Here is a 20,000-nt window from a genome sequence, read left to right as displayed (position 1 = left end):
ATCCGCGTTGCCACTCTTGGACGATAGACACCGTGAAGTTAAAATTCAGCCTGTGGGTGCCACCAAGGGGAACTCCGGACTACCAACATCAGCTGAGTCTGCTACAGGGGAATGGCGGCTTTTTTTCAGGTACGGTCAAACAGGGCATTTAGTTCGTACTTGCGTTCAGCCGCGGACACACAGAGTCAATAAATGCCGCCCAGCTGGGCAGCGACCCCAGAGTCGAGCCTTTAAACCCTAGTGTGCCCGTGTCGTTGCTCAATCATCACCCCCACTGCCTTATACTTGTTCTCGAGTAGGTGGCGAACCTATTTGTGCCCTTATGGATTCTGGTAGGCTAGCTCCTTTTCATTGTTGAGCTTCAAATGGAGACCATGTTGGACATGTCCCCCTTTACACCTTTGGGTTACAATGGATGCAGCAGCACGGGCATACAGGTTAAAAACTGGAAATAGCTGGAAACCTTTAGGAAATCCAGAATCTCATACCAATATCGTGAATGTGGTAAATATAAGAGCAGTCGGGCAAATGACAACTGACTGTACAACTTCCAGTTGCTTCAGTAAACCTTTCAATGTAATAACTGGCAGTAGGGAGCAGTGGAAGAATGAACTTTGATAATGCTCAGGAGATACAGTCTGGTTTACCGATGGACCAAAATCAGACAAAGGTGCTGGGATCTTGGTATACTGGTTACAGCCTAGACTAGCGACAGCAACCTCCGTAGGCAGAAATATCTGCTACACAGTGTGCATGGAGGAGAATTTGTGCAGACGCTGCAAGGACTGTAGCACCTACATTCATTTAGATAGCCAGGTAGCTTTGAAATCACTATCAGTCTTGCAACGAGAGCAAGGACCACTGTAGAATGCCATGAAGCCCTTATGAGGCTAGAGGAATACGACAGGAAGAATCAGCTGTGGGTCCCTGATCACTCAGGAACCACCAGGACAGATACAATGACTCCATTTGTTGGGCCAGAACCTGTCCTATCACTTAGGTGATGGTAAGAACAAAACTATGTAGTTGGAATAGGTTCAAATAGTTCAAATGGCTCTGAGCATTATGGGACTTAACATCTGTGGTCATCAGTCCCCTAGAACTTAAAACTACTTAAACCTAACTAACCTAAGGACATCACACAACACCCAGTCATCATGAGGCAGAGTTGGAATAGGAGGAGCATGCAGAATATTAGATCAAAAAAATAGAAGTGTGACAAGCTAATGCCACCAAAGCCACATCTTAATTAAGTTCTATAATCCTGGGCTTGAACAGGCGACATATGACTGTCTGTTGGAACTTTTAACACAAAATTGTTAAGGCTTTCGTGGCCACTTGTTGACAAACTGCCTATTTGCTTCTGTCACAGGTTCTTCGGCCGACGTTCGTCTGATGATTTTACTGATGTTTCGCCAGCACGAGTGGCTGGCATTCTCAAAGCTTCACCCTCCATTGCTGGTGATGAACTGGAACCTGGTTGATCTTCCAGTCATTCCGACGTGAACTCTTCCACATGTGCATGGTAAGCGGTATATTCCCACACTGCAAATGGGTCCCTTATATCCTTTGCCAATCTAAGACATTCTTTGATCTTCCTTGTCGGTTTGAAAATTGTCTTTACACCATGTTTGTGAAATATACAGCCGATTCTGTCCATCACTGAACGCCAGGATCAAAGAGCATAAGTGACATTGCAGGTTGGGGCAGATGGAGAAATCGGCCGTGGCAGAGCACGTGCTGCGTGAGACCTACCATGTAATAAAATTCACCGACATGGAAGTTCTGGCTGTAGAGAAGCACTATCACACCAGCTTGTTCAGAGAAGCGGTAGAAATACACAAACATGGGAATAGCTTCAACAAGAAAGAAGAAAGTCTTAAGGTAAACGGATCCTGGCTTCTCATACTGCAGTGAACGACCGTCGCAGGTAGCAAGAGCAGAACTGCACTGGAAATGCCCTTGGACATTGGTGTGCCAAGTACATATAGTCTGCAGCCGCGAGTCGACTCCTAAGATTCATAAGAACTAAGTTCCACTAAGACTGACTGTTAGAGCTCCTGGCTCACTGACGTATAAACTGGCAAAACGCTTGGCCTCTCTGCCCCAACCACACATGGAGAAGACCAACACATACATAGAGGACTCAGGACATTTCCTTGAGAAGCTGAAGAAACTAAAACTTGCACCAAACAACATCCTGGTCCGCTTTGATATTGTTTCTTTGTTCACGAAAGTGCCACTCTGGATCACATCAGTTCCATTTTCCCACAAGACATCACAAAGCTCTTCCATGCCTGTCTTACCATGGCTATTTCATGTGGAATGGCAATTTCTATGAACAGCTGGAAGGCATTGCCATGGGCAGTCCTCTTACTCCAGTGGTGGCCAACTACTTCATGGAACATTTCGAAGCACAGGCACTGGACTCGGCGACTTGTAGACCTAAGGTGTGGTACAGATACGTCGATGAAACTTTCATTGTGTGGAGCCATGGTGAAGAACAGCCTGGTGACTTCTTAAGACACTTGAACAGCATCCACGGCAACATAAAATTTACCATGGAAGTAGAAACGGACAAAAAAATACCATTTCTAGATGTGCTGGTAACAAGGGACGGCAATAACCTGGGACACAGCATGTACTGAAAACCAACACACATAGACCGATACCTGCAAAAACTATCAAACCGCCACCCAAGCCAGAAAAGAGGCATGATTCATACGCTCATAACGTGAGCAGGATGGATATGTGAGCTGCAGCACCTCAAACATGAAATGCAACACCTGGAAAGTGTTCTGAGGAGCAATGGTGACTCCACAAATTATATTAGAAGTGTAACAGAGCCAAACACTCAGCGAAGTAAGAAGTCAGAGAAAGAAATGTCGGGTACGGCCTTTCTGCCGTACATTCCCAGAGTGACGGACAGAATTGCACAAACAAAGCGTAAAGACAATTTTCAAACTGACAAGGAAGATCAAAGACTGTCTTAGATCAGCAAAGGATAAAAGGGACTCACTTGCAATGTTGGTAATATACCGATTACCATTCACATGCGGAAAAGTTTATGTCAGAATGACCGGACGATCAATCAACACTAGGACCAAAGAACATAAGCGACATTGCAGGTTGGGGCAGGTGGAGAAATTGGCCATACTGAGTGAGACCGACCATGTAATAAATTCAGCGACATGGAAGTTCTCGCTGTAGAGAAGCACTATCACACCCGCTTGTTCAGAGAAACTGTAGAAATACCGTATTTACTCGAATCTAAGCCGCACTCGAATCTAAGCCGCACCTGAAAAATGAGACTTGAAATAAAGGAAAAAATAATTTCCCGAATCTAAGCCGCAGCTGAAATTTGAGACTCGAAATTCAAGGGGAGAGAAAAGTTTTAGGCCGCACCTCCAAATCGAAACAAAGTTGGTCCTTTGTAATATGAGACAGAATTCAGGTCGAATGAATGACGATACAGCTACAGTAATTTGGTTCGAGCCGTAAGCTTAGCAGTTAAGCTTTACCAGGTAGCCATTGCTATGCGTCAGGCGCTCCGTCCTTATTTATGCGGGTACCCTTCGTTTTTCACGTGCTTCGTCTGGTTTGAATTGATTGCTTATTTTTCTTTGATCTGATAATTGCCGTTCTCTTTGTTATAGGTGTTTTCGTCACTCTAAGCTGAAAATGCATTACTGTACTGTGTCATGCATTGTTTGTCGCATTCCGATAATGAATGTTCACGACCTGTCACCGCTCGCGGCATGGTTTGCTTTTGTGCGTGCTACCGCCGCTTACAATAAAAAAAAAGAGAGTAATTGTCTCAGTAGCGAAACAATGGCAAGAGACTGCTATTTGTTGTTATTTACACTGCTGCTTTCTTTGATAATGATCAACAAGAACCAAATAATAAACTGCGTATGATAGAAGATGTTCTGAACGAGAGTTTATCGAAAATTTTTCTCCGTTAGAAAATCTTTGCAGACGCCTCTTTAGTACATTATTTTCTGCACAGAAATTAGATTTAAAAATCTAGTCAATTGCCGTGCTTCATTTCTGACTGTATCACTATTAGGCATAAGAATAATATGAATATGAACATGACATATGTGTATACTTCCGCATTTGTGTTGTCTCACTCTAGTTTTGTAGTTTATTAAGCAGACAGGATTTAAATGCGATAGCAGCAAACACGAAAGAATACATGGCAAAATGTTTATATTCGTATTATTCTTATGGTGAAGAGAATAATGCATGTGATTCAGAATTCACAAAAGTTCCCATTAGCAACCATCTCTTCTCACAGGTAGAAAAAAAATCAGAACGTAGAATTGGCCATACTGACAAACATCGCAAACGGTCTTGCCAGTCGGATTTTCGTAGTAAATTGAAAAGCTGCTACATTCGAAGATGAACAATACGGAATTTGTATTTATTTCGTTGGATGATGTATGAAAATGCAGTGGTCGAAATCCGGGCGGAGAAAAAAGCTCGTCTTCCACCTTTTTTTTTAAATTTATTTACTGACGCAGAGGTTTTGGCGCCAGTATTTATCTTTGTGCCTGTAAAGCATGCCTGTGTAGCGCTATATATATTCGACGGCAGAAGTTAGTTGTGGTGGCACCTACCAACATATTTCAGAACTTCCGCTTACTTTGCACTCGATTCTAAGCCGCAGGCGGTTTTTTGGATTACAAAAATAGGAAAAAAAGTGCGGCTTAGATTCGAGTAAATACGGTACACAAATACGGGAATAGCTTCAACAAGAAAGAAGAAAGCTTTAAGGTAAACGGGTCCTGGCTCCCCGTACTGGAGCAAATGACCGTCGCAGGTAGCAAGAGGAGAACAGCACCAAAAATTACCACGGAGAAGCCCTCGGATGTTGGTGCATCAGGTACATATAGTCTGCGGCTGTGAGCTCGGCTCCACTTCACCACCGGCAATGGAGGGTGAAGCTTTGACAATGACAGCCACTCGTGCTGGTGAAACATCAGTAAAATCATCAGATGAACATCGGCCAAAGAACCCGAGACAGAAACAAATAGGAACTTTAACAGCACACAATGGATACAGAGACAGAAGTCTCTTAAGGGCAGACTATAAGGTGAGTGGGCTACAAAAGCACCATCTTTAATCTTATAACTATTCACATTGGAGGCTAAAGAGATACTGGATATTCCGATCATTAATTCCTGAATACAGAACTAGTAAAAGGCCACCTGGCTTTACTAGAAATACAGGGAGAGAAACCAAGCAATTAACTCAGTTTTGGTGCAGGCAACAGTATGTTAAAACCACTGTTGTTTTATCACCTGCATACATCAACCAATCAAGCCAGTACTCCAGCAGCAACTGTGCAGTACTGCTGTATGCTGGTAGCAGTCAGCACAGGCAAAGGCAGTGGTTTCACTTCATGTCTCACTTTCACTGTTAATACATATTGATAAACTAGATACTGCAATACACTAATTTGGAACTGCTCTCTCACATGGGCACATAACATTCTGCTTTGAAAATCAATTTGCTTGTTATGAAAAACAAAATCAATGCTTTCCGTTGACACTGGGTGCCACTTGAAACATGGAGTACCAAAAGCCGTCAAAAGATCTAAGAATGTGCCTTTGGCACATTCACTTTTGTCAAGAGCAGCAAGAATTGTAAGTTTTACTATGACTGATTCTGTACTTCTGCCACTTCGACTCAAACTGTGAATTACTTATTCAAGTATTCCCCACTGAAAAAACTACATTGCAAATATCCAGTGAAATGCAATGGAAAATGTGCCAGATGCCTCTTAGGAGGGACACCCTGTATAATGCAGAGAATAAAAGCAAAGTAATCTAGGATGTCATTAAAATGGAAACTGGGGGAGACAGACTAAAGTACAATAGCATACAGGTAAGATAGGGGGATAAAGTAACAAATGATCCACACACTCTGGCAAACTTCGTGAATGAGCAATTTACAAGTATTACAGAGAGATTATAACAAAAACCCCAAAACAAATATATCATATGTAAATAATTATGCACAAAGTACAATAATTTTATTACTAACCACAGAACATAAGGTCAAAAAAACTGTATAAAATCAAAAAAATATAAAGTCAGTTGCTTTAGATGAAGTATCAGTCTGTGTGCTAAAACAAGGCATACCAGTCACCTTAACAAACATCACTAATGAGTCATTCACATAGGGGAACTTTTCACAGTATTTAAAACAAGGAAGAGCTGTGCTGCTGCTACAGGAAGATAAGGCAGACAATGTAGGAAACTACAGGCCTATTTCTCTTCTGTCATCATTCTCAAAACTAAAAGACTATTTGAATTAATAAAGCCCACAGTTTGAGTCGAAGTGGCAGAAGTACAGAACCAGACGTGATGCTCTTGACAAGGCATATTCTTAGAGCTTTCTATGGCTTTCAATATTTCTGATCATAAGATACTATTAAATAAGCTAGAATCACTGGATATGATAGGTGTAGCTAATGGAGCATTTGAACACACCTAGCAAATGACATACAAAATGTAGAGAGAACAAAACCTCTAACAAGGCTAAACCTTCAAGGAAACACTTATTACAATGAAAATATAGAAATACAAGATCTCCTCCCAGTAGTATATTATCACCAGTGCTGTTCCTGATACACATCAATAGCTTTCCCAACAGTGTTTGTCAAAGGGAAAAAATTGTCTTTGCTGATGACATTAATATTATAATCATTGAGAAAACAAAATAAATCCTTGCAGAAAAAGCAAATGAAACCCTTGAAAATGTTAACAATTAGTCAACACGCAATAAAGTTGCACTGAACATGAAGAAACAAATGCCACAATTTTTAGTCTGAAGAGGGTAAATGGCAATGTTAAATTAAATGTAGATATTGCTTCTAGAGATTGCATAACAAGTACAAAATTTCCAAAAATTAATACTGAGTCTCAGTTGAAGATGTGATACACACAAACATATTTGCAAACAAAATATAATCAGTATGTTACGCCGTTAGAATACCATAATCATTTTGTAACAGCCAGTGTCTTTTCAATCTACACTATTCATTTCAGGGGAACAAAAACATAAAATATGAACACAGTTTTCAAACTGCAGTACAGGACCACATGAATAATAACAAGGAACAGTAGTCTGGCTCATTATGAAGAGCTCTTCAAAACACTAGGGATTTTCACTACACCAAATGAGTACATTTACCAAACAGTTACGCACATCGAAAACAACCTTGATAATTATTGCACAAAACAACTCTTTACATTATCCAAGACTGCAGAATAAGCTCTAGACTGAATTTACATTTGCTAAAATAAAATAAAATGACACCATACAATATTTTCTATAAAGCAAATAACTGTAAAATAAATTACCTAGTGAGCAGGTTAAAGAGCTTACTAAAATGACATTACTTAAAAAGGCATTTAAAATGTACATGTCAAGCAATTTTCATTGCATACTGTGAAGGATTACTTAGATAATAGAGAGCAGGAATTTGGTAAAAATGTAACATGACTAAATAATAATAATAATAATAATAATAATAACAGTCATTTTACAGTATTAACTAACTTGTTTGCAAAACATTATTGCGCACGAGGGACAATTTGAATTATATTGCACTGTTAAAGAGACTGGCCTTGTATGCACAAGGATAGAGACTCTAACTGGCATCCAGCCATCCTAGTGTAGGTTTTGCATGGTTTCTCTAAATTATTTCAGGCAAATGCCAGGGTGATTCCTACTATAAGATCACAGACGATGACCTGTTCCACCCTTGTCAAATTAGACCTGCAAGTATGTAACTTCCTGTATATATGAATTACAGTTGTTGTTCTTAAACTGTAATACCATGACATATCTTTGTACAAGTGATCCACTGTCATGTACTACTGCTACAGCTACTACTAATCCTACTACCAGATGACACTTTCCTATTCTTTCACTATTAATTCTGCTACAGTCATAAATAAATTCTATTATCAGTGGTTGTTCCTGCATTTAGTACCTATATTATGACTTTTTCATGAAAAGGGTAGTACCTGATAGCTTCACTTTCACCAATCTGAAGTCAAACTGCATAATAGACAGCTCTCACAACACCTGCAATTTTGGCACTGAAGTGTAAACAAAAATGACCACTCAAAACACATGAGACTCCGTACAGGAATAAAAAGTAAGGGACATTTCAGTACACTTACTTGTCTCAAGAAGTCACTTGGAACAAGAAAGTTTATCATGCAAAATGGTCTTAATGGTACATAAATCCCGAACAAGAATATCCCAAAAACACATACTCCTCTTCTGGGAGGCCAGTAAATCCAACACAAATCTGAAACTCAACAATCTCTACAATAACAATTGAAACTAAATAAATTATTCAATAACAGTGTAACTCCTCACATGACTCCATCCTCAATTCATTTCATTTTATGAGACAAAACTCACAGTAACCATACTCTTACGACATTCAATCAGTTCTTTCCTTTTGATTGGAAAAACCATTTAATATTGGTCTTCCTTCTCTATCATTTTGTCTCTCATGAGAATGTTGTACGTAATGTGTTTCAGCCTAGATGTTGCTCAACACAGTAAATTAAGAGTTGTAACATTTTTGCTATTACTTTCATCTATCATAACATAGGTTATATCAATAGACTTAATCAATTCACCTGTTCCGACTTTTTATTTTTGATTTCCATCTTCTATTTCAATCCACTCTCGTAATGTTTGGACAAGAATAAAAACTTGTTTTCTATGTGTTTGATCTTTACATTTCACACTACAGTGATGCCGGTATTACAAAAATGAATATATACACCGGCATGTGGATGGCTACAACCAGTCAATAGCATTAACAATTAACATATTTTAATTGCATATAAGGATAAAGAACTATGCATTAAGAACTTTTGTTCATCCTGTGCTTTATTACGCTAAACTCTAACACATAACATATCTATATAATAGAGGGAAACATTTCACACGGGAAAAATATATTTAAAAACAAAGATGATGTGACTTACCATACGAAAGCGCTGGCAGGTCGATAGAAACACAAACAGACACATACATACACACAAAATTCAAGCTTTCGCAACAAACTGTTGCCTCATCAGGAAAGAGGGAAGGAGAGGGAAAGACAAAAGGAAGTGAGTTTTAAGGGAGAGGGTAAGGAGTCATTCCAATCCCGGGAGCGGAAAGACTTACCTTAGGGGGAAAAAAGGACGGGTATACACTCGCGCGCACACACACACATATCCATCCACACATATACAGACACAAGCAGACATATTTAAAAAAAAAAAAAAAAGTCTGCTTGTGTCTGTATATGTGTGGACGGATGTGTGTGTGTGTGTGTGTGTGCGCGAGTGTATACCCGTCCTTTTTTCCCCCTAAGGTAAGTTTTTCCACTCCCGGGATTGGAATGACTCCTTACCCTCTCCCTTAAAACCCACTTCCTTTTGTCTTTCCCTCTCCTTCCCTCTTTCCTGATGAGGCAACAGTTTGTTGCGAAAGCATGAATTTTGTGTGTATGTATGTGTCTGTCTGTGTTTCTATCGACCTGCCAGCGCTTTCGTATGGTAAGTCACATCATCTTTGTTTTTAAATACATATCTACATAGAATAAGGGAAAAGCAACCACTCACCTACACAGGACTGATTTGTGGAGTATACATTTCACACTAGCTTTCACACTCTTGCTGCTTTGCTAGTAATAGCACATATGACCCCCCCCCCCCCCCCCCACACACACACACACACACACACACACACACACACAAAACCACATAGACACCCAAATCCAACAGTGCAAAAAAAAAAAACAAGAACTTGAAATCTAGACTGAATACTGTTTTCTATGCTCCACACATCAGTCCACTACAGGTGTTGCTCATGCCTTATTTTACATACTGATACATGTAGGAATTTCAATTATTGTTATACTAATCATGTCTGCAGTGGCCCAGATGGATGCGATTTGACATGAGTGCACGCATACAACCACACCCCGTGATGCACCCACCACATGTACACCTACCACATGATCCACACAGGTTCAGAGTGTAGTGCAGGCTGTGTCCGTGTGGGTGAAGCAGTGCACAGGGGACGATGGTACTCTCAGTGGAGCACCACGTACTCGTTGTGGGAAGTGATAAAGACATGGGGCAGTGGGGTCAGCTGTTTGCTGAGAAGTTAATGGTGACAAGGTGCCAGCAAAGAGTGACAAGCAAAGGTTAGTCCAAAAATGGCATCAGACAGAGTCTGTTTTGAACAAGCCAAAATACACTCCTGGAAATTGAAATAAGAACACCGTGAATTCATTGTCCCAGGAAGGGGAAACTTTATTGACACATTCCTGGGGTCAGATACATCACATGATCACACTGACAGGACCACAGCCACATAGACACAGGCAACAGAGCATGCACAATGTCGGCACTAGTACAGTGCATATCCACCTTTCGCAGCAATGCAGGCTGCTATTTTCCCATGGAGACGATCGTAGAAATGCTGGATGTAGTCCTGTGGAACGGCTTGCCATGCCATTTCCACCTGGCGCCTCAGTTAGACCAGCGTTCGTGCTGGACGTGCAGACCGCGTGAGACGACGCTTCATCCAGTCCCAAACATGCTCAATCGGGGACAGATCCGGAGATCTTGCTGGCCAGGGTAGTTGACTTACACCTTCTAGAGCACGTTGGGTGGCACGGGATACATGCGGACGTGCATTGTCCTGTTGGAACAGCAAGTTCCCTTGCCGGTCTAGGAAAGGTAGAACGATGGGTTCGATGACGGTTTGGATGTACCGTGCACTATTCAGTGTCCCCTCGACGATCACCAGTGGTGTACGGCCAGTGTAGGAGATCGCTCCCCACACCATGATGCCGGGTGTTGGCCCTGTGTGCCTCGGTCGTATGCAGTCCTGATTGTGGCGCTCACCTGCACGGCGCCAAACACGCATATGACCATCATTGGCACCAGGGCAGAAGCGACTCTCATCGCTGAAGACGACACGTCTCCATTCGTCCCTCCATTCACGCCCGTCGCGACACCACTGGAGGCGGGCTGCACGATGTTGGGGCGTGAGCGGAAGACGGCCTAACGGTGTGCGGGACCGTAGCCCAGCTTCATGGAGACGGTTGCGAATGGTCCTCGCCGATACCCCAGGAGCAACAGTGTCCCTAATTTGCTGGGAAGTGGCGGTGCGGTCCCCTACGGCACTGCGTAGGATCCTACGGTCTTGGCGTGCATCCGTGCGTCGCTGCGGTCCGGTCCCAGGTCGACGGGCACGTGCACCTTCCGCCGACCACTGGCGACAACATCGATGTACTGTGGAGACCTCACGCCCCACGTGTTGAGCAATTCGGCGGTACGTCCACCCGGCCTCCCGCATGCCCACTATACGCCCTCGCTCAAAGTCCGTCAACTGCACATACGGTTCACGTCCACGCTGTCGCGGCATGCTACCAGTGTTAAAGACTGCGATGGAGCTCCGTATGCCACGGCAAACTGGCTGACACTGACGGCGGCGGTGCACAAATGCTGCGCAGCTAGCGCCATTCGACGGCCAACACCGCGGTTCCTGGTGTGTCCGCTGTGCCGTGCGTGTGATCATTGCTTGTACAGCCCTCTCGCAGTGTCCGGAGCAAGTTGGTGGATCTGACACACCGGTGTCAATGTGTTCTTTTTTCCATTTCCAGGAGTGTACATTCATTATGTCTGATGAAGCCTGGTTTCACCTGAGTGGCTATGTAAACTCACAAAATCACAGATTCTGGGCAGTGAGGAAAATCTGCATAACTTCCACGAAATACTGTTTTATGATCAGAAGACTAGTGTGCAGCGTCTGCACGCCACATTAGAAGTCCCATCTTCTTTCATCAGACGGTGACTTCAGCATGTTATATTGCCAACATTTTGAAACCATTTGTGGGAACATGAAAGGAGGAGGAAGAGACCTACTGTCACTTCCGACAGGATGGAGAAACTACCCATACACCCAGCCAAACCTTGGAGCACATTCACACAATCTTCATGCCTGACAGAGTGGTTGCCGGAAGACAGTCTGGTTGCAGCCATAGACTTCCACCCAGGCCACCTGATCTGTCAGTGTGTGATTACTTTGTGTGGGAAGCCCTCAAGTCTGAAGTATAGAACAACCCTCATACTCTTCAAGAACTGCAGAACATTTCACATGAGAGAGCAGCAATTCTAGCAGCCCAGCTTCGATCTGCCTTCAGCAGCTTGCTGACCAGGGACCAAAAGTGACAAGATATGAATTGTGGCCACTTTCAACATCTGCTATAGTCAGATTAATGCTGTATTTCCTTTCCTCTGCTGTGTTTCTTTGTACCCTAAAACTCTGTTCTCCAGGTCACTTTCATTTGCCGCATCCTATATATATACAATGGCTGACAAAAAAGTGAAGCACCCGGAAGACATGGATGTATGTCAGTGTACCTTCATACATGTACACATCATCAGTGGGTAGGTAAATGATTAGAGTTGCAATTCTCTATGATAGGTAGACAGGCACCACCAGAGTGTGTTAGTGTTGTTTGTGTGTAGCATTGTTACCAGGCCTGGAAGGATATATAAGGAGTAAGAACAGTGTCAGATATTGAGTGAACACTATGAAGGTCACAAAGATGCCACAAACTCACATGATACAGCTTTATCAGCACCTGATAAAAGTCTGAAATGGGTCTCAATGTGAATCTCCATTTGGCCAGCTGGCTGAACTGTCTACTATGCAGATTTGAGGATCATTCGAATGTGACAGTGATTTTGATGTATTCCCACAGCCACCGAGATCCCCAGATCCACCCTTGATCAAATGTGTGGTACCTGCTTAAATATCAATACAGACCCTGTGTTAGCATCCAGGACATGTTAATACAGTTGTGGGTCAGCTCGCCTAAGATAAGGATACAACACCTTTATGACACCTCCCAAACAAATCTGTGCATGCATACAGATTAGAGGTGATGCAATCTCACACTGATAAGTGGGTTCATACTGATAAGTTCCTTTTCAGTTTTATTTAATTTTGTAATCACTGCAATAACATTGCATATGCTAACAATTCATGAAGTTTTGTTTCCTTTTCTTCTTCTCATTTCTTGTCACAATCAGTGTAGTATAAAATAAAATCCATCCTATTTTTTTTTTTTTAATTTTATTTTTTAGATCTGCCAATGAACAAAAGTCTGCAACGCATAGTGCTATGACCATATAAACAAGTAAATATGTGAATTAATAATTTTACATTACTGGTTGAAGCCAACAGCTACATTTCTGTCACAGTCACAGACAAACAAAAGTCAATATGTCTCACTGTGTTCCTAATTAATGTACAGTCAACGTCTAGACAATCAGACAATTATACGCCAACGAGCTAAAGCAAGACAATCAAACAATTATACACCAACAAGCCAAAGCATTAAGACCACCTGCTCAATAGAGATTTGGTCCACCTAGGAATGCATGCCACAGATTTGACAAGTCTTTGGTAGGTTTCCAAAGGTATGTGGCATCAGAAATCCACCAACATAGCACACAGTTTCCGTAAATTATGGGCCGGTGATTCATGGGTGTGGAGCTGGCACTCAGTGGTGTCTCAGATATGCTTCATCAAGTTCAGATCAGGTGAATGGTGGTGGCCAAGGCATCGTGTGAATTCACTATCATGAACCTCAAATCACTGTATCATGATTCTGGCCTTGTGTCAGGGACAGCTGTCTTGTGGGAAGACACCATAACCAAATGCCATGTTTCCATTAATCCACACTACCAGTCTCAACGATTTCGCGTCCACTGTTATCACAATTGACAGTGTCACTGGGTGAACACAGAAATATTTACAGATTATTTGCCGTAGAGTCCCATGTTCAACAATGTGCTCTAAAACACTTGTTCCTGCACCATCAGTGTTCTCTGTTGGCAGATTTGCCACGGGTCACAACCTGTTCTGCTTTACAGAGTGTGTGAGCTAGTCTATTATCTCCACATTTTGTGATGAAGTGTGGACACTCAACCCTTTGTAACCTACTAGTGGTTGCACTGTCCTTCAACCACTTTCCACTGATGCTCACACCCGTACATGATCCTCATGGGCTCATTTGCAGGTGCTGGGCCACAACAATCCACTATTTACTATCATTGTTGATGACAGCTGATTTCCCCATCTGCAGCACGTATAGTCACTACAATGATTCCTCATTTGTCTCCGTGCCACTCGTATACTTTCTTTGCTGTCTCGTGCCTGCAAGACCACCAGGTGTCATTCAATCTTGTGGTGGGTAGAGGTCATAATGATTTGGCTCATTAGAGCATTTCCATTTTCTTGGGATTATCTAAATCATAGTTAAACTGTAAAATGTAACCCTTTTTCTCACCAATTTTTCCTCTTGTTTCAGAGACTCCACTTCACTGCCTTCACCATCTGACAAACTTCCAGAAGAGTTGCCTCCATTTTCAGATTCTTCAGATGAAGAATCAGATTCATCATGAGATTGGTTTTCCACAGTTTCATCTGTACAACAGAGTAATTATTATATGCCACTACACTAAAGCTATGGCAAATGAAATCCTAGCTAAAAGTTCTCCCTTAACCTCAGCTTTACATGCTCCACTATCTGAAGACTCATGAATGACTCAGCAGGAGAATAATACACTTTAATAAATTTAATAAACTTCAGTGATAAAAGTTGAAAAATACCATGAATTATTAGCATTAACAGCATACAGAAATCTAAGAAGAAGAAAAAATGCAAACGCAAATGATAAACAGCAAGGAAACAGCCCGCTATCACAAAATTCAGTAAGAGCTAACACTTCATCTACATTTTTGCAACGATCCTGATTCAGCACATTCCAATTGTAATGTCTATTCTTATGACTTCCATTTCCTGCTTTGCTTCCTTCAAATTTCCGTAGCACTTAACTTAGTTTCTGTACTAACTGTGGTCCTCTCCTCATTCCTCCGACATTCCTATCCCTTTATCTCATTTACATGCATTCCTCCCAAATTCGTATCCCTATACATTATCTCCATGGGAGTTATGCCTTGCTAATGAATGAGGAGGAATTCAAAATTCTGAAAGTGACCGAAAAAGTGTTTAAACTGACTTTTCCAGTACCTCCATCACATGTAATAATTACAGAAGAGCTTCTCAAAATTACAAAAATGAGAGCACGTAGAAAGTCATAACATTATTCACATATCTCCAATAAGTGTATAAATTACTGCACTATCAGCACATATGACAAATGTTAAAAACATTGGTATCACCCACAAAACAAAACAAAATCCAAATGTTAAGAACTTTTAATACAGTCATCATTTGCTAAAAGTAAAGTAGTCACTCACCATTAGGATAAAATAGCCTTACTTTCTTAAAAAGTAGATGAACTGTAACTGTTTACAAATGAAACACTATACCATTATTCTTTATTAGTATGTCAAGATGCTGAAGACATTCAAAGAACAGTCACAAAAGTTAGAACAATGTGAAATACTACTAAATCATGACACTGTGTTCAGAGAGAGGGAATATTACAGTTATCCACAAACTGAAACTACCATAACATAGCTACCTCCTGTTTAAAAACACAAAGAAAGAAGTACCCACAGAACAGATATAAAGAACAATCGGTCAGAATAATTTTAGGGTATACCAGTAACCCGGTTCTTTAAAGAATCAAACTCCCATGTATAAAACTGCTCCAAACGTCTGATCACTTTACAAATGAGTAATGTGTTAAAATATCTGACTTTAAGAAAGTAAGCACCAAAAAGTTTAGGGTAGTGTTGAAATTATGCTCCAAGTTTGATGGAACTAACTAAGTACTCTAATTATCAAGCACCGGATGAATATAGTCTGGGTAATTTGCACTCCATTTTAATCAAAAGTTAGTTTTCCATGCATCTCAATGTTTATTATGTCATATCTCCTGATCTGTGTGTCATACAATTATATAATTTTGCAAGCACATTCAGTGACATATGTAGATGCTGTCTGCAAAGTGTTTTGCAAATAGATTTAGGAGTAAAGATGCCTGATGTTGAAGTTGAATTTTAAGCAGAAGCTAGTGTTTCGCACATGTAAATGTTTATGACTTCATATCTCCCGAACTGTGTGTTGTACAATAATATAATTTCGCAGGAAGATTCTGTGGTATTTGTGGATACTGTCTCCAACTGTGCTGGGAAAACAACTACTAGTAAACAATTAATAATTGAAACATCATGTCTGCTACTCAAGTTTTACAGCATGATCAGCAAGACTGTAGTCAGCGATAAATTTTTTTACTTTCATCACATGTTGGACATGTCCGACAGAGCAGACACCACTAATGATGGTAAGGCTGATGCACACATTTATATAACAGAGAATGGGGAAAGAAAGGGAAGGGATGGATGGGAATTTGTGACTGGGTATTGTGTTAACACAATGGCTAAAGCTGAAAATTTGTGTTGGACCAGGACTTACATCTGGATTTACCATTTCTCATGAGCGGTTGCCTCAACCGCTGAGCCATCCGGACACAGTCCCTGACCAACTCAAATTTCCTACTTATTGCACAGTACAATGCATCGCTTGCCCATTAACCCCTGACTTGCAAATAATATTCCTGTAGGAGTTCAAACAATGTCTGCTTCAGTGAAAATGCACTAATACTGTCCAAACCCCTAAGGGAACCAATAATTTGCACACAGTGGGTAATGGACGAGGGATGCTGAATATCAGTTTTAAGAATCCAATGTCTTGAAGCTTTTGCCATCATAATAGGCATCTTATTAGTGTCAAAGTTTGCTCATGCGGCATACGGATGTTATTCTTGACATTTTAGGAATGGCTCAGAAGCAATATTGTAAGTATCAAAACTTTCTGGACCCAACACAATGAATATGATTTCCTTTATTAATAGTTGCATGTAGCCGATATGATGAGGTTTGTTAGACCGAAGCAAGTGTATATTAGTCCTCCCAAACTACTGATCTCTGTTTTTTGTTTGTTTTTCTGCTATAAAAGCACTATTACATTGTTAAATGAGGCAGCTCTGAGGAAACATTAAGAGAAACCATTGAGAGTGTAAATGTTATTCTGAATGAGTATTAACATCATTTGAAATAGGAGTCCCTATTTGTAAGGTTAGATTGGCAAATACCTTGTTACAATGTTAAATTAAGAACTTCCTGATTTCTAGACAGTTCTCTTTTGTCATAAATATTATACTTGAGGAAGCCCACATGGTGAGGATTTGTTAATTTCTTACCTCTTTTATTGAGCTTATATGAACATAAGTAATATGGTAGTCTATACTACTTCTCTAATATTTTTGAAACTGTTATACACGTTACCCTCATTAATCGGTTCCTGGTCAAGTGTCGTTAAATTCTCTACGTCGGAGATTAATAGGACTGTCACACCATTCTTCAGTTTAATAGCTCTGCAAAAGAATATTCCGTAGGTATAATGGAAACAAACAAAAAATACAAAGCTTGTATAGTGGCAGTTAAAATGATGCTATGACTCATTACTTGTACACACGCACACACACACACACACACACACACACAAATTTACACAAAACACATATTTACACAAAGTAAGTCTAAATTAACAGAGAGAAGTAACTCTCAAACCAATTTTGTGGGCAGTACTATCCATTACCATTAAGGTCATATATTCTATTTGTAGTTATAAACAAAATAATAAAATCTTACAACTACTTTGAAAAAGAAAGAGAGAAAAGATAAATGACAACTACTTCCTCTGTTGTACTAGGCTGTTCATCAGAATTGTGGGATATGCAGTTCATGAAAAATTACCAGTTTCATATTTACATAGACAAGTTCTTAAAACAAAAATGCCTTATTATAACTGAAGTTCTTCCAACTTGTAAGCAATTTCAATATCAACTAAGTACAGCAAATAAAAAAAAAGCAACATATGTCCTGCACTCCCACAGACACACTTTGCTGTCAATCCATGGATAAACATTTAATTCAAGCAAGGCAATCCTCACTTCTTGTGACGAGTCTACTGCTTGATCATAATTTTCCGTTCCTCGCTTTTTAACTGATACTCTTCTAAATGCATTTTTACTTCAACAATACATTAGTAATGAAAGTATGCATGGTTCAAGCATACACTTTTCTCACTTCTAACATCCACATCTCTATCAACTACCTAATTTTTATAAGCCTCAGTGTTCAGCAGAATGACAACTTGCAATATGGCATGTCGAGCAGTATATGGTTTATTTTAAGTGGTTGTACACATACTGAATAGTTTTATTCCCTATATCTCTGCATGAGGATTTTATTATTTACTATATGCAGTTCTATACGTGAATACTGTAATGTGAACATAGTCTCATTCTTCATGGATAACAGTTTTTAAAAGTCCAGAACGATCTTACATTGTCCCCTGAAAGGCACAGATCCAGGCTCATATTCCATTCTGGCACATAGTTTTGTCAGGAACTTTCACAAGCAGAAAGCTGACTACATTTTTATTGTTCTAAATTATCTCCTATATGTGAAAAATCAAGGTTTGTAGTACCCAACCGCAATAGATAATATCTGTAGCATTTCTGTCTAGTGGCCTTATTTTTAGTGCAATGTTTTTTGACCCATGCATAAAGCTGCTTTGGGCACAAGAAGAATAATACAGTCCATCTCGCAATATCTCCTTTATTTCAGAATTAGTTTTTGAAACTTCAGTAGCTTCCCAAGACAAACTGATTTGCATTTTCCCGCATTTAAATCTGAACACAGCTTGTCCATTCCCCACTCTCCCACAGACAGTAAGCCATTATTCAAAAGTGTCCATAAAAGCAACCAAACATAAAGAATTGCCAATTGCACATACTGACATAATTGCAGTACTGTTATCCTCTGCAAAAAAGGAGACCCTCCATGAGACAGATTTTCTATTTCTTAAAACAATTTCCCCCAAAAAATAAATATGTATAGCATGTGGAACTATGAAAGCCTTTAAGCCACCATTTATAACACCAAGGCATCCAGTGTCTAGAAATCTGAAGGAAATCTCTATAACGAGCAATGATTTTTAAGTAGTTTCACAATAAAATAGTGCCGTACCACACTAAGGCAAGTTTAAAAATCCAATAGTATGTGTGAGATGCATTGGAATTAAATTTCTATGTGAAACTGTTAACAAACAGGAGAGAATGCAACCAGCTACGAAATTCAAATTACCTAATTGAGAGAACTAACACCAGCATTTCTACAGATGATAGCAACATGAAAGTTCATGTAAGCAATTATTTTAATTATTACCTTTCAAATATGAATGGAAAAAATTGGTTCAAATTGTTTTATAGCAAAAGCTGACAATTATAATGAAGCCGCAACAAGCAGGGAATTCATTTTAATTTATGCTTCCTCTATATTCTTCTCTCGTGTCAGGTAAGTTATCAACTCTTGTAATAGTAAAAGTTATTGTGGGGTTAATAGTATTTGTGATGAGATACTACAAATTTCCAGTCCCAGAATATTTTATGTTCATAATCAATATTATGAAAAGCGTAGATAACTACCCATCATATACGTGAGACGTTGAGTCGTAGACAGGCACAACATTAAGACTGCTATACATCTGAACTTCTAAGGTAGGAAACACACAGCTGCCAGAGACAGTGGTCATGTGTGTATGAGTTGTGACTGGATGATACTTTAGAAGTAGGCCTTTTGGGCTGAAGGCTCAAATGTATAGCAGTCTTTTTGTTTTGCCTATCTGCGACTCACCATCTCCTCTATTTCGTGAGAAGCTATCTGTCCTTTTCATAATACTTTTATTATTCCATTCAGTTTTTTCCATTGTTTCTTATGTAAGGAACTCAAACAACTGTTTGTGGTTACACCGAATGCATGTTTGTGTATGTGTGGGTAACATTACTTCTGGTGTAACTTCCCTGACAAACTGAAATATTATAATTAATTGGTTATGTATGAGAAGGATT

General features: G+C 40.2%; 1 protein-coding gene across 2 annotated transcripts in view; it reads right to left on the bottom strand.

The window, feature by feature from the left end:
- LOC124796652 (nardilysin-like) overlaps window positions 1-20,000 on the bottom strand; it is a 381,435-nt gene that overhangs the window by 329,981 nt on the left and 31,454 nt on the right. For both annotated transcript variants that reach the window (XM_047260712.1, XM_047260713.1), the window contains exons 2-3: window positions 17,371-17,459; window positions 14,402-14,538 (exon numbers count right to left, since the gene is read on the bottom strand). In XM_047260712.1, the coding sequence (XP_047116668.1) occupies window positions 14,402-14,538; window positions 17,371-17,459 (226 nt within the window). The remainder of the gene's footprint in view (window positions 1-14,401; window positions 14,539-17,370; window positions 17,460-20,000) is intronic.

This window comes from Schistocerca piceifrons, chromosome 1 (assembly GCF_021461385.2).
Source record: "Schistocerca piceifrons isolate TAMUIC-IGC-003096 chromosome 1, iqSchPice1.1, whole genome shotgun sequence".
NCBI classification, from domain to species: Eukaryota; Metazoa; Arthropoda; class Insecta; order Orthoptera; family Acrididae; genus Schistocerca; species Schistocerca piceifrons.
This window is presented reverse-complemented; position numbering and strand designations above follow the sequence as displayed.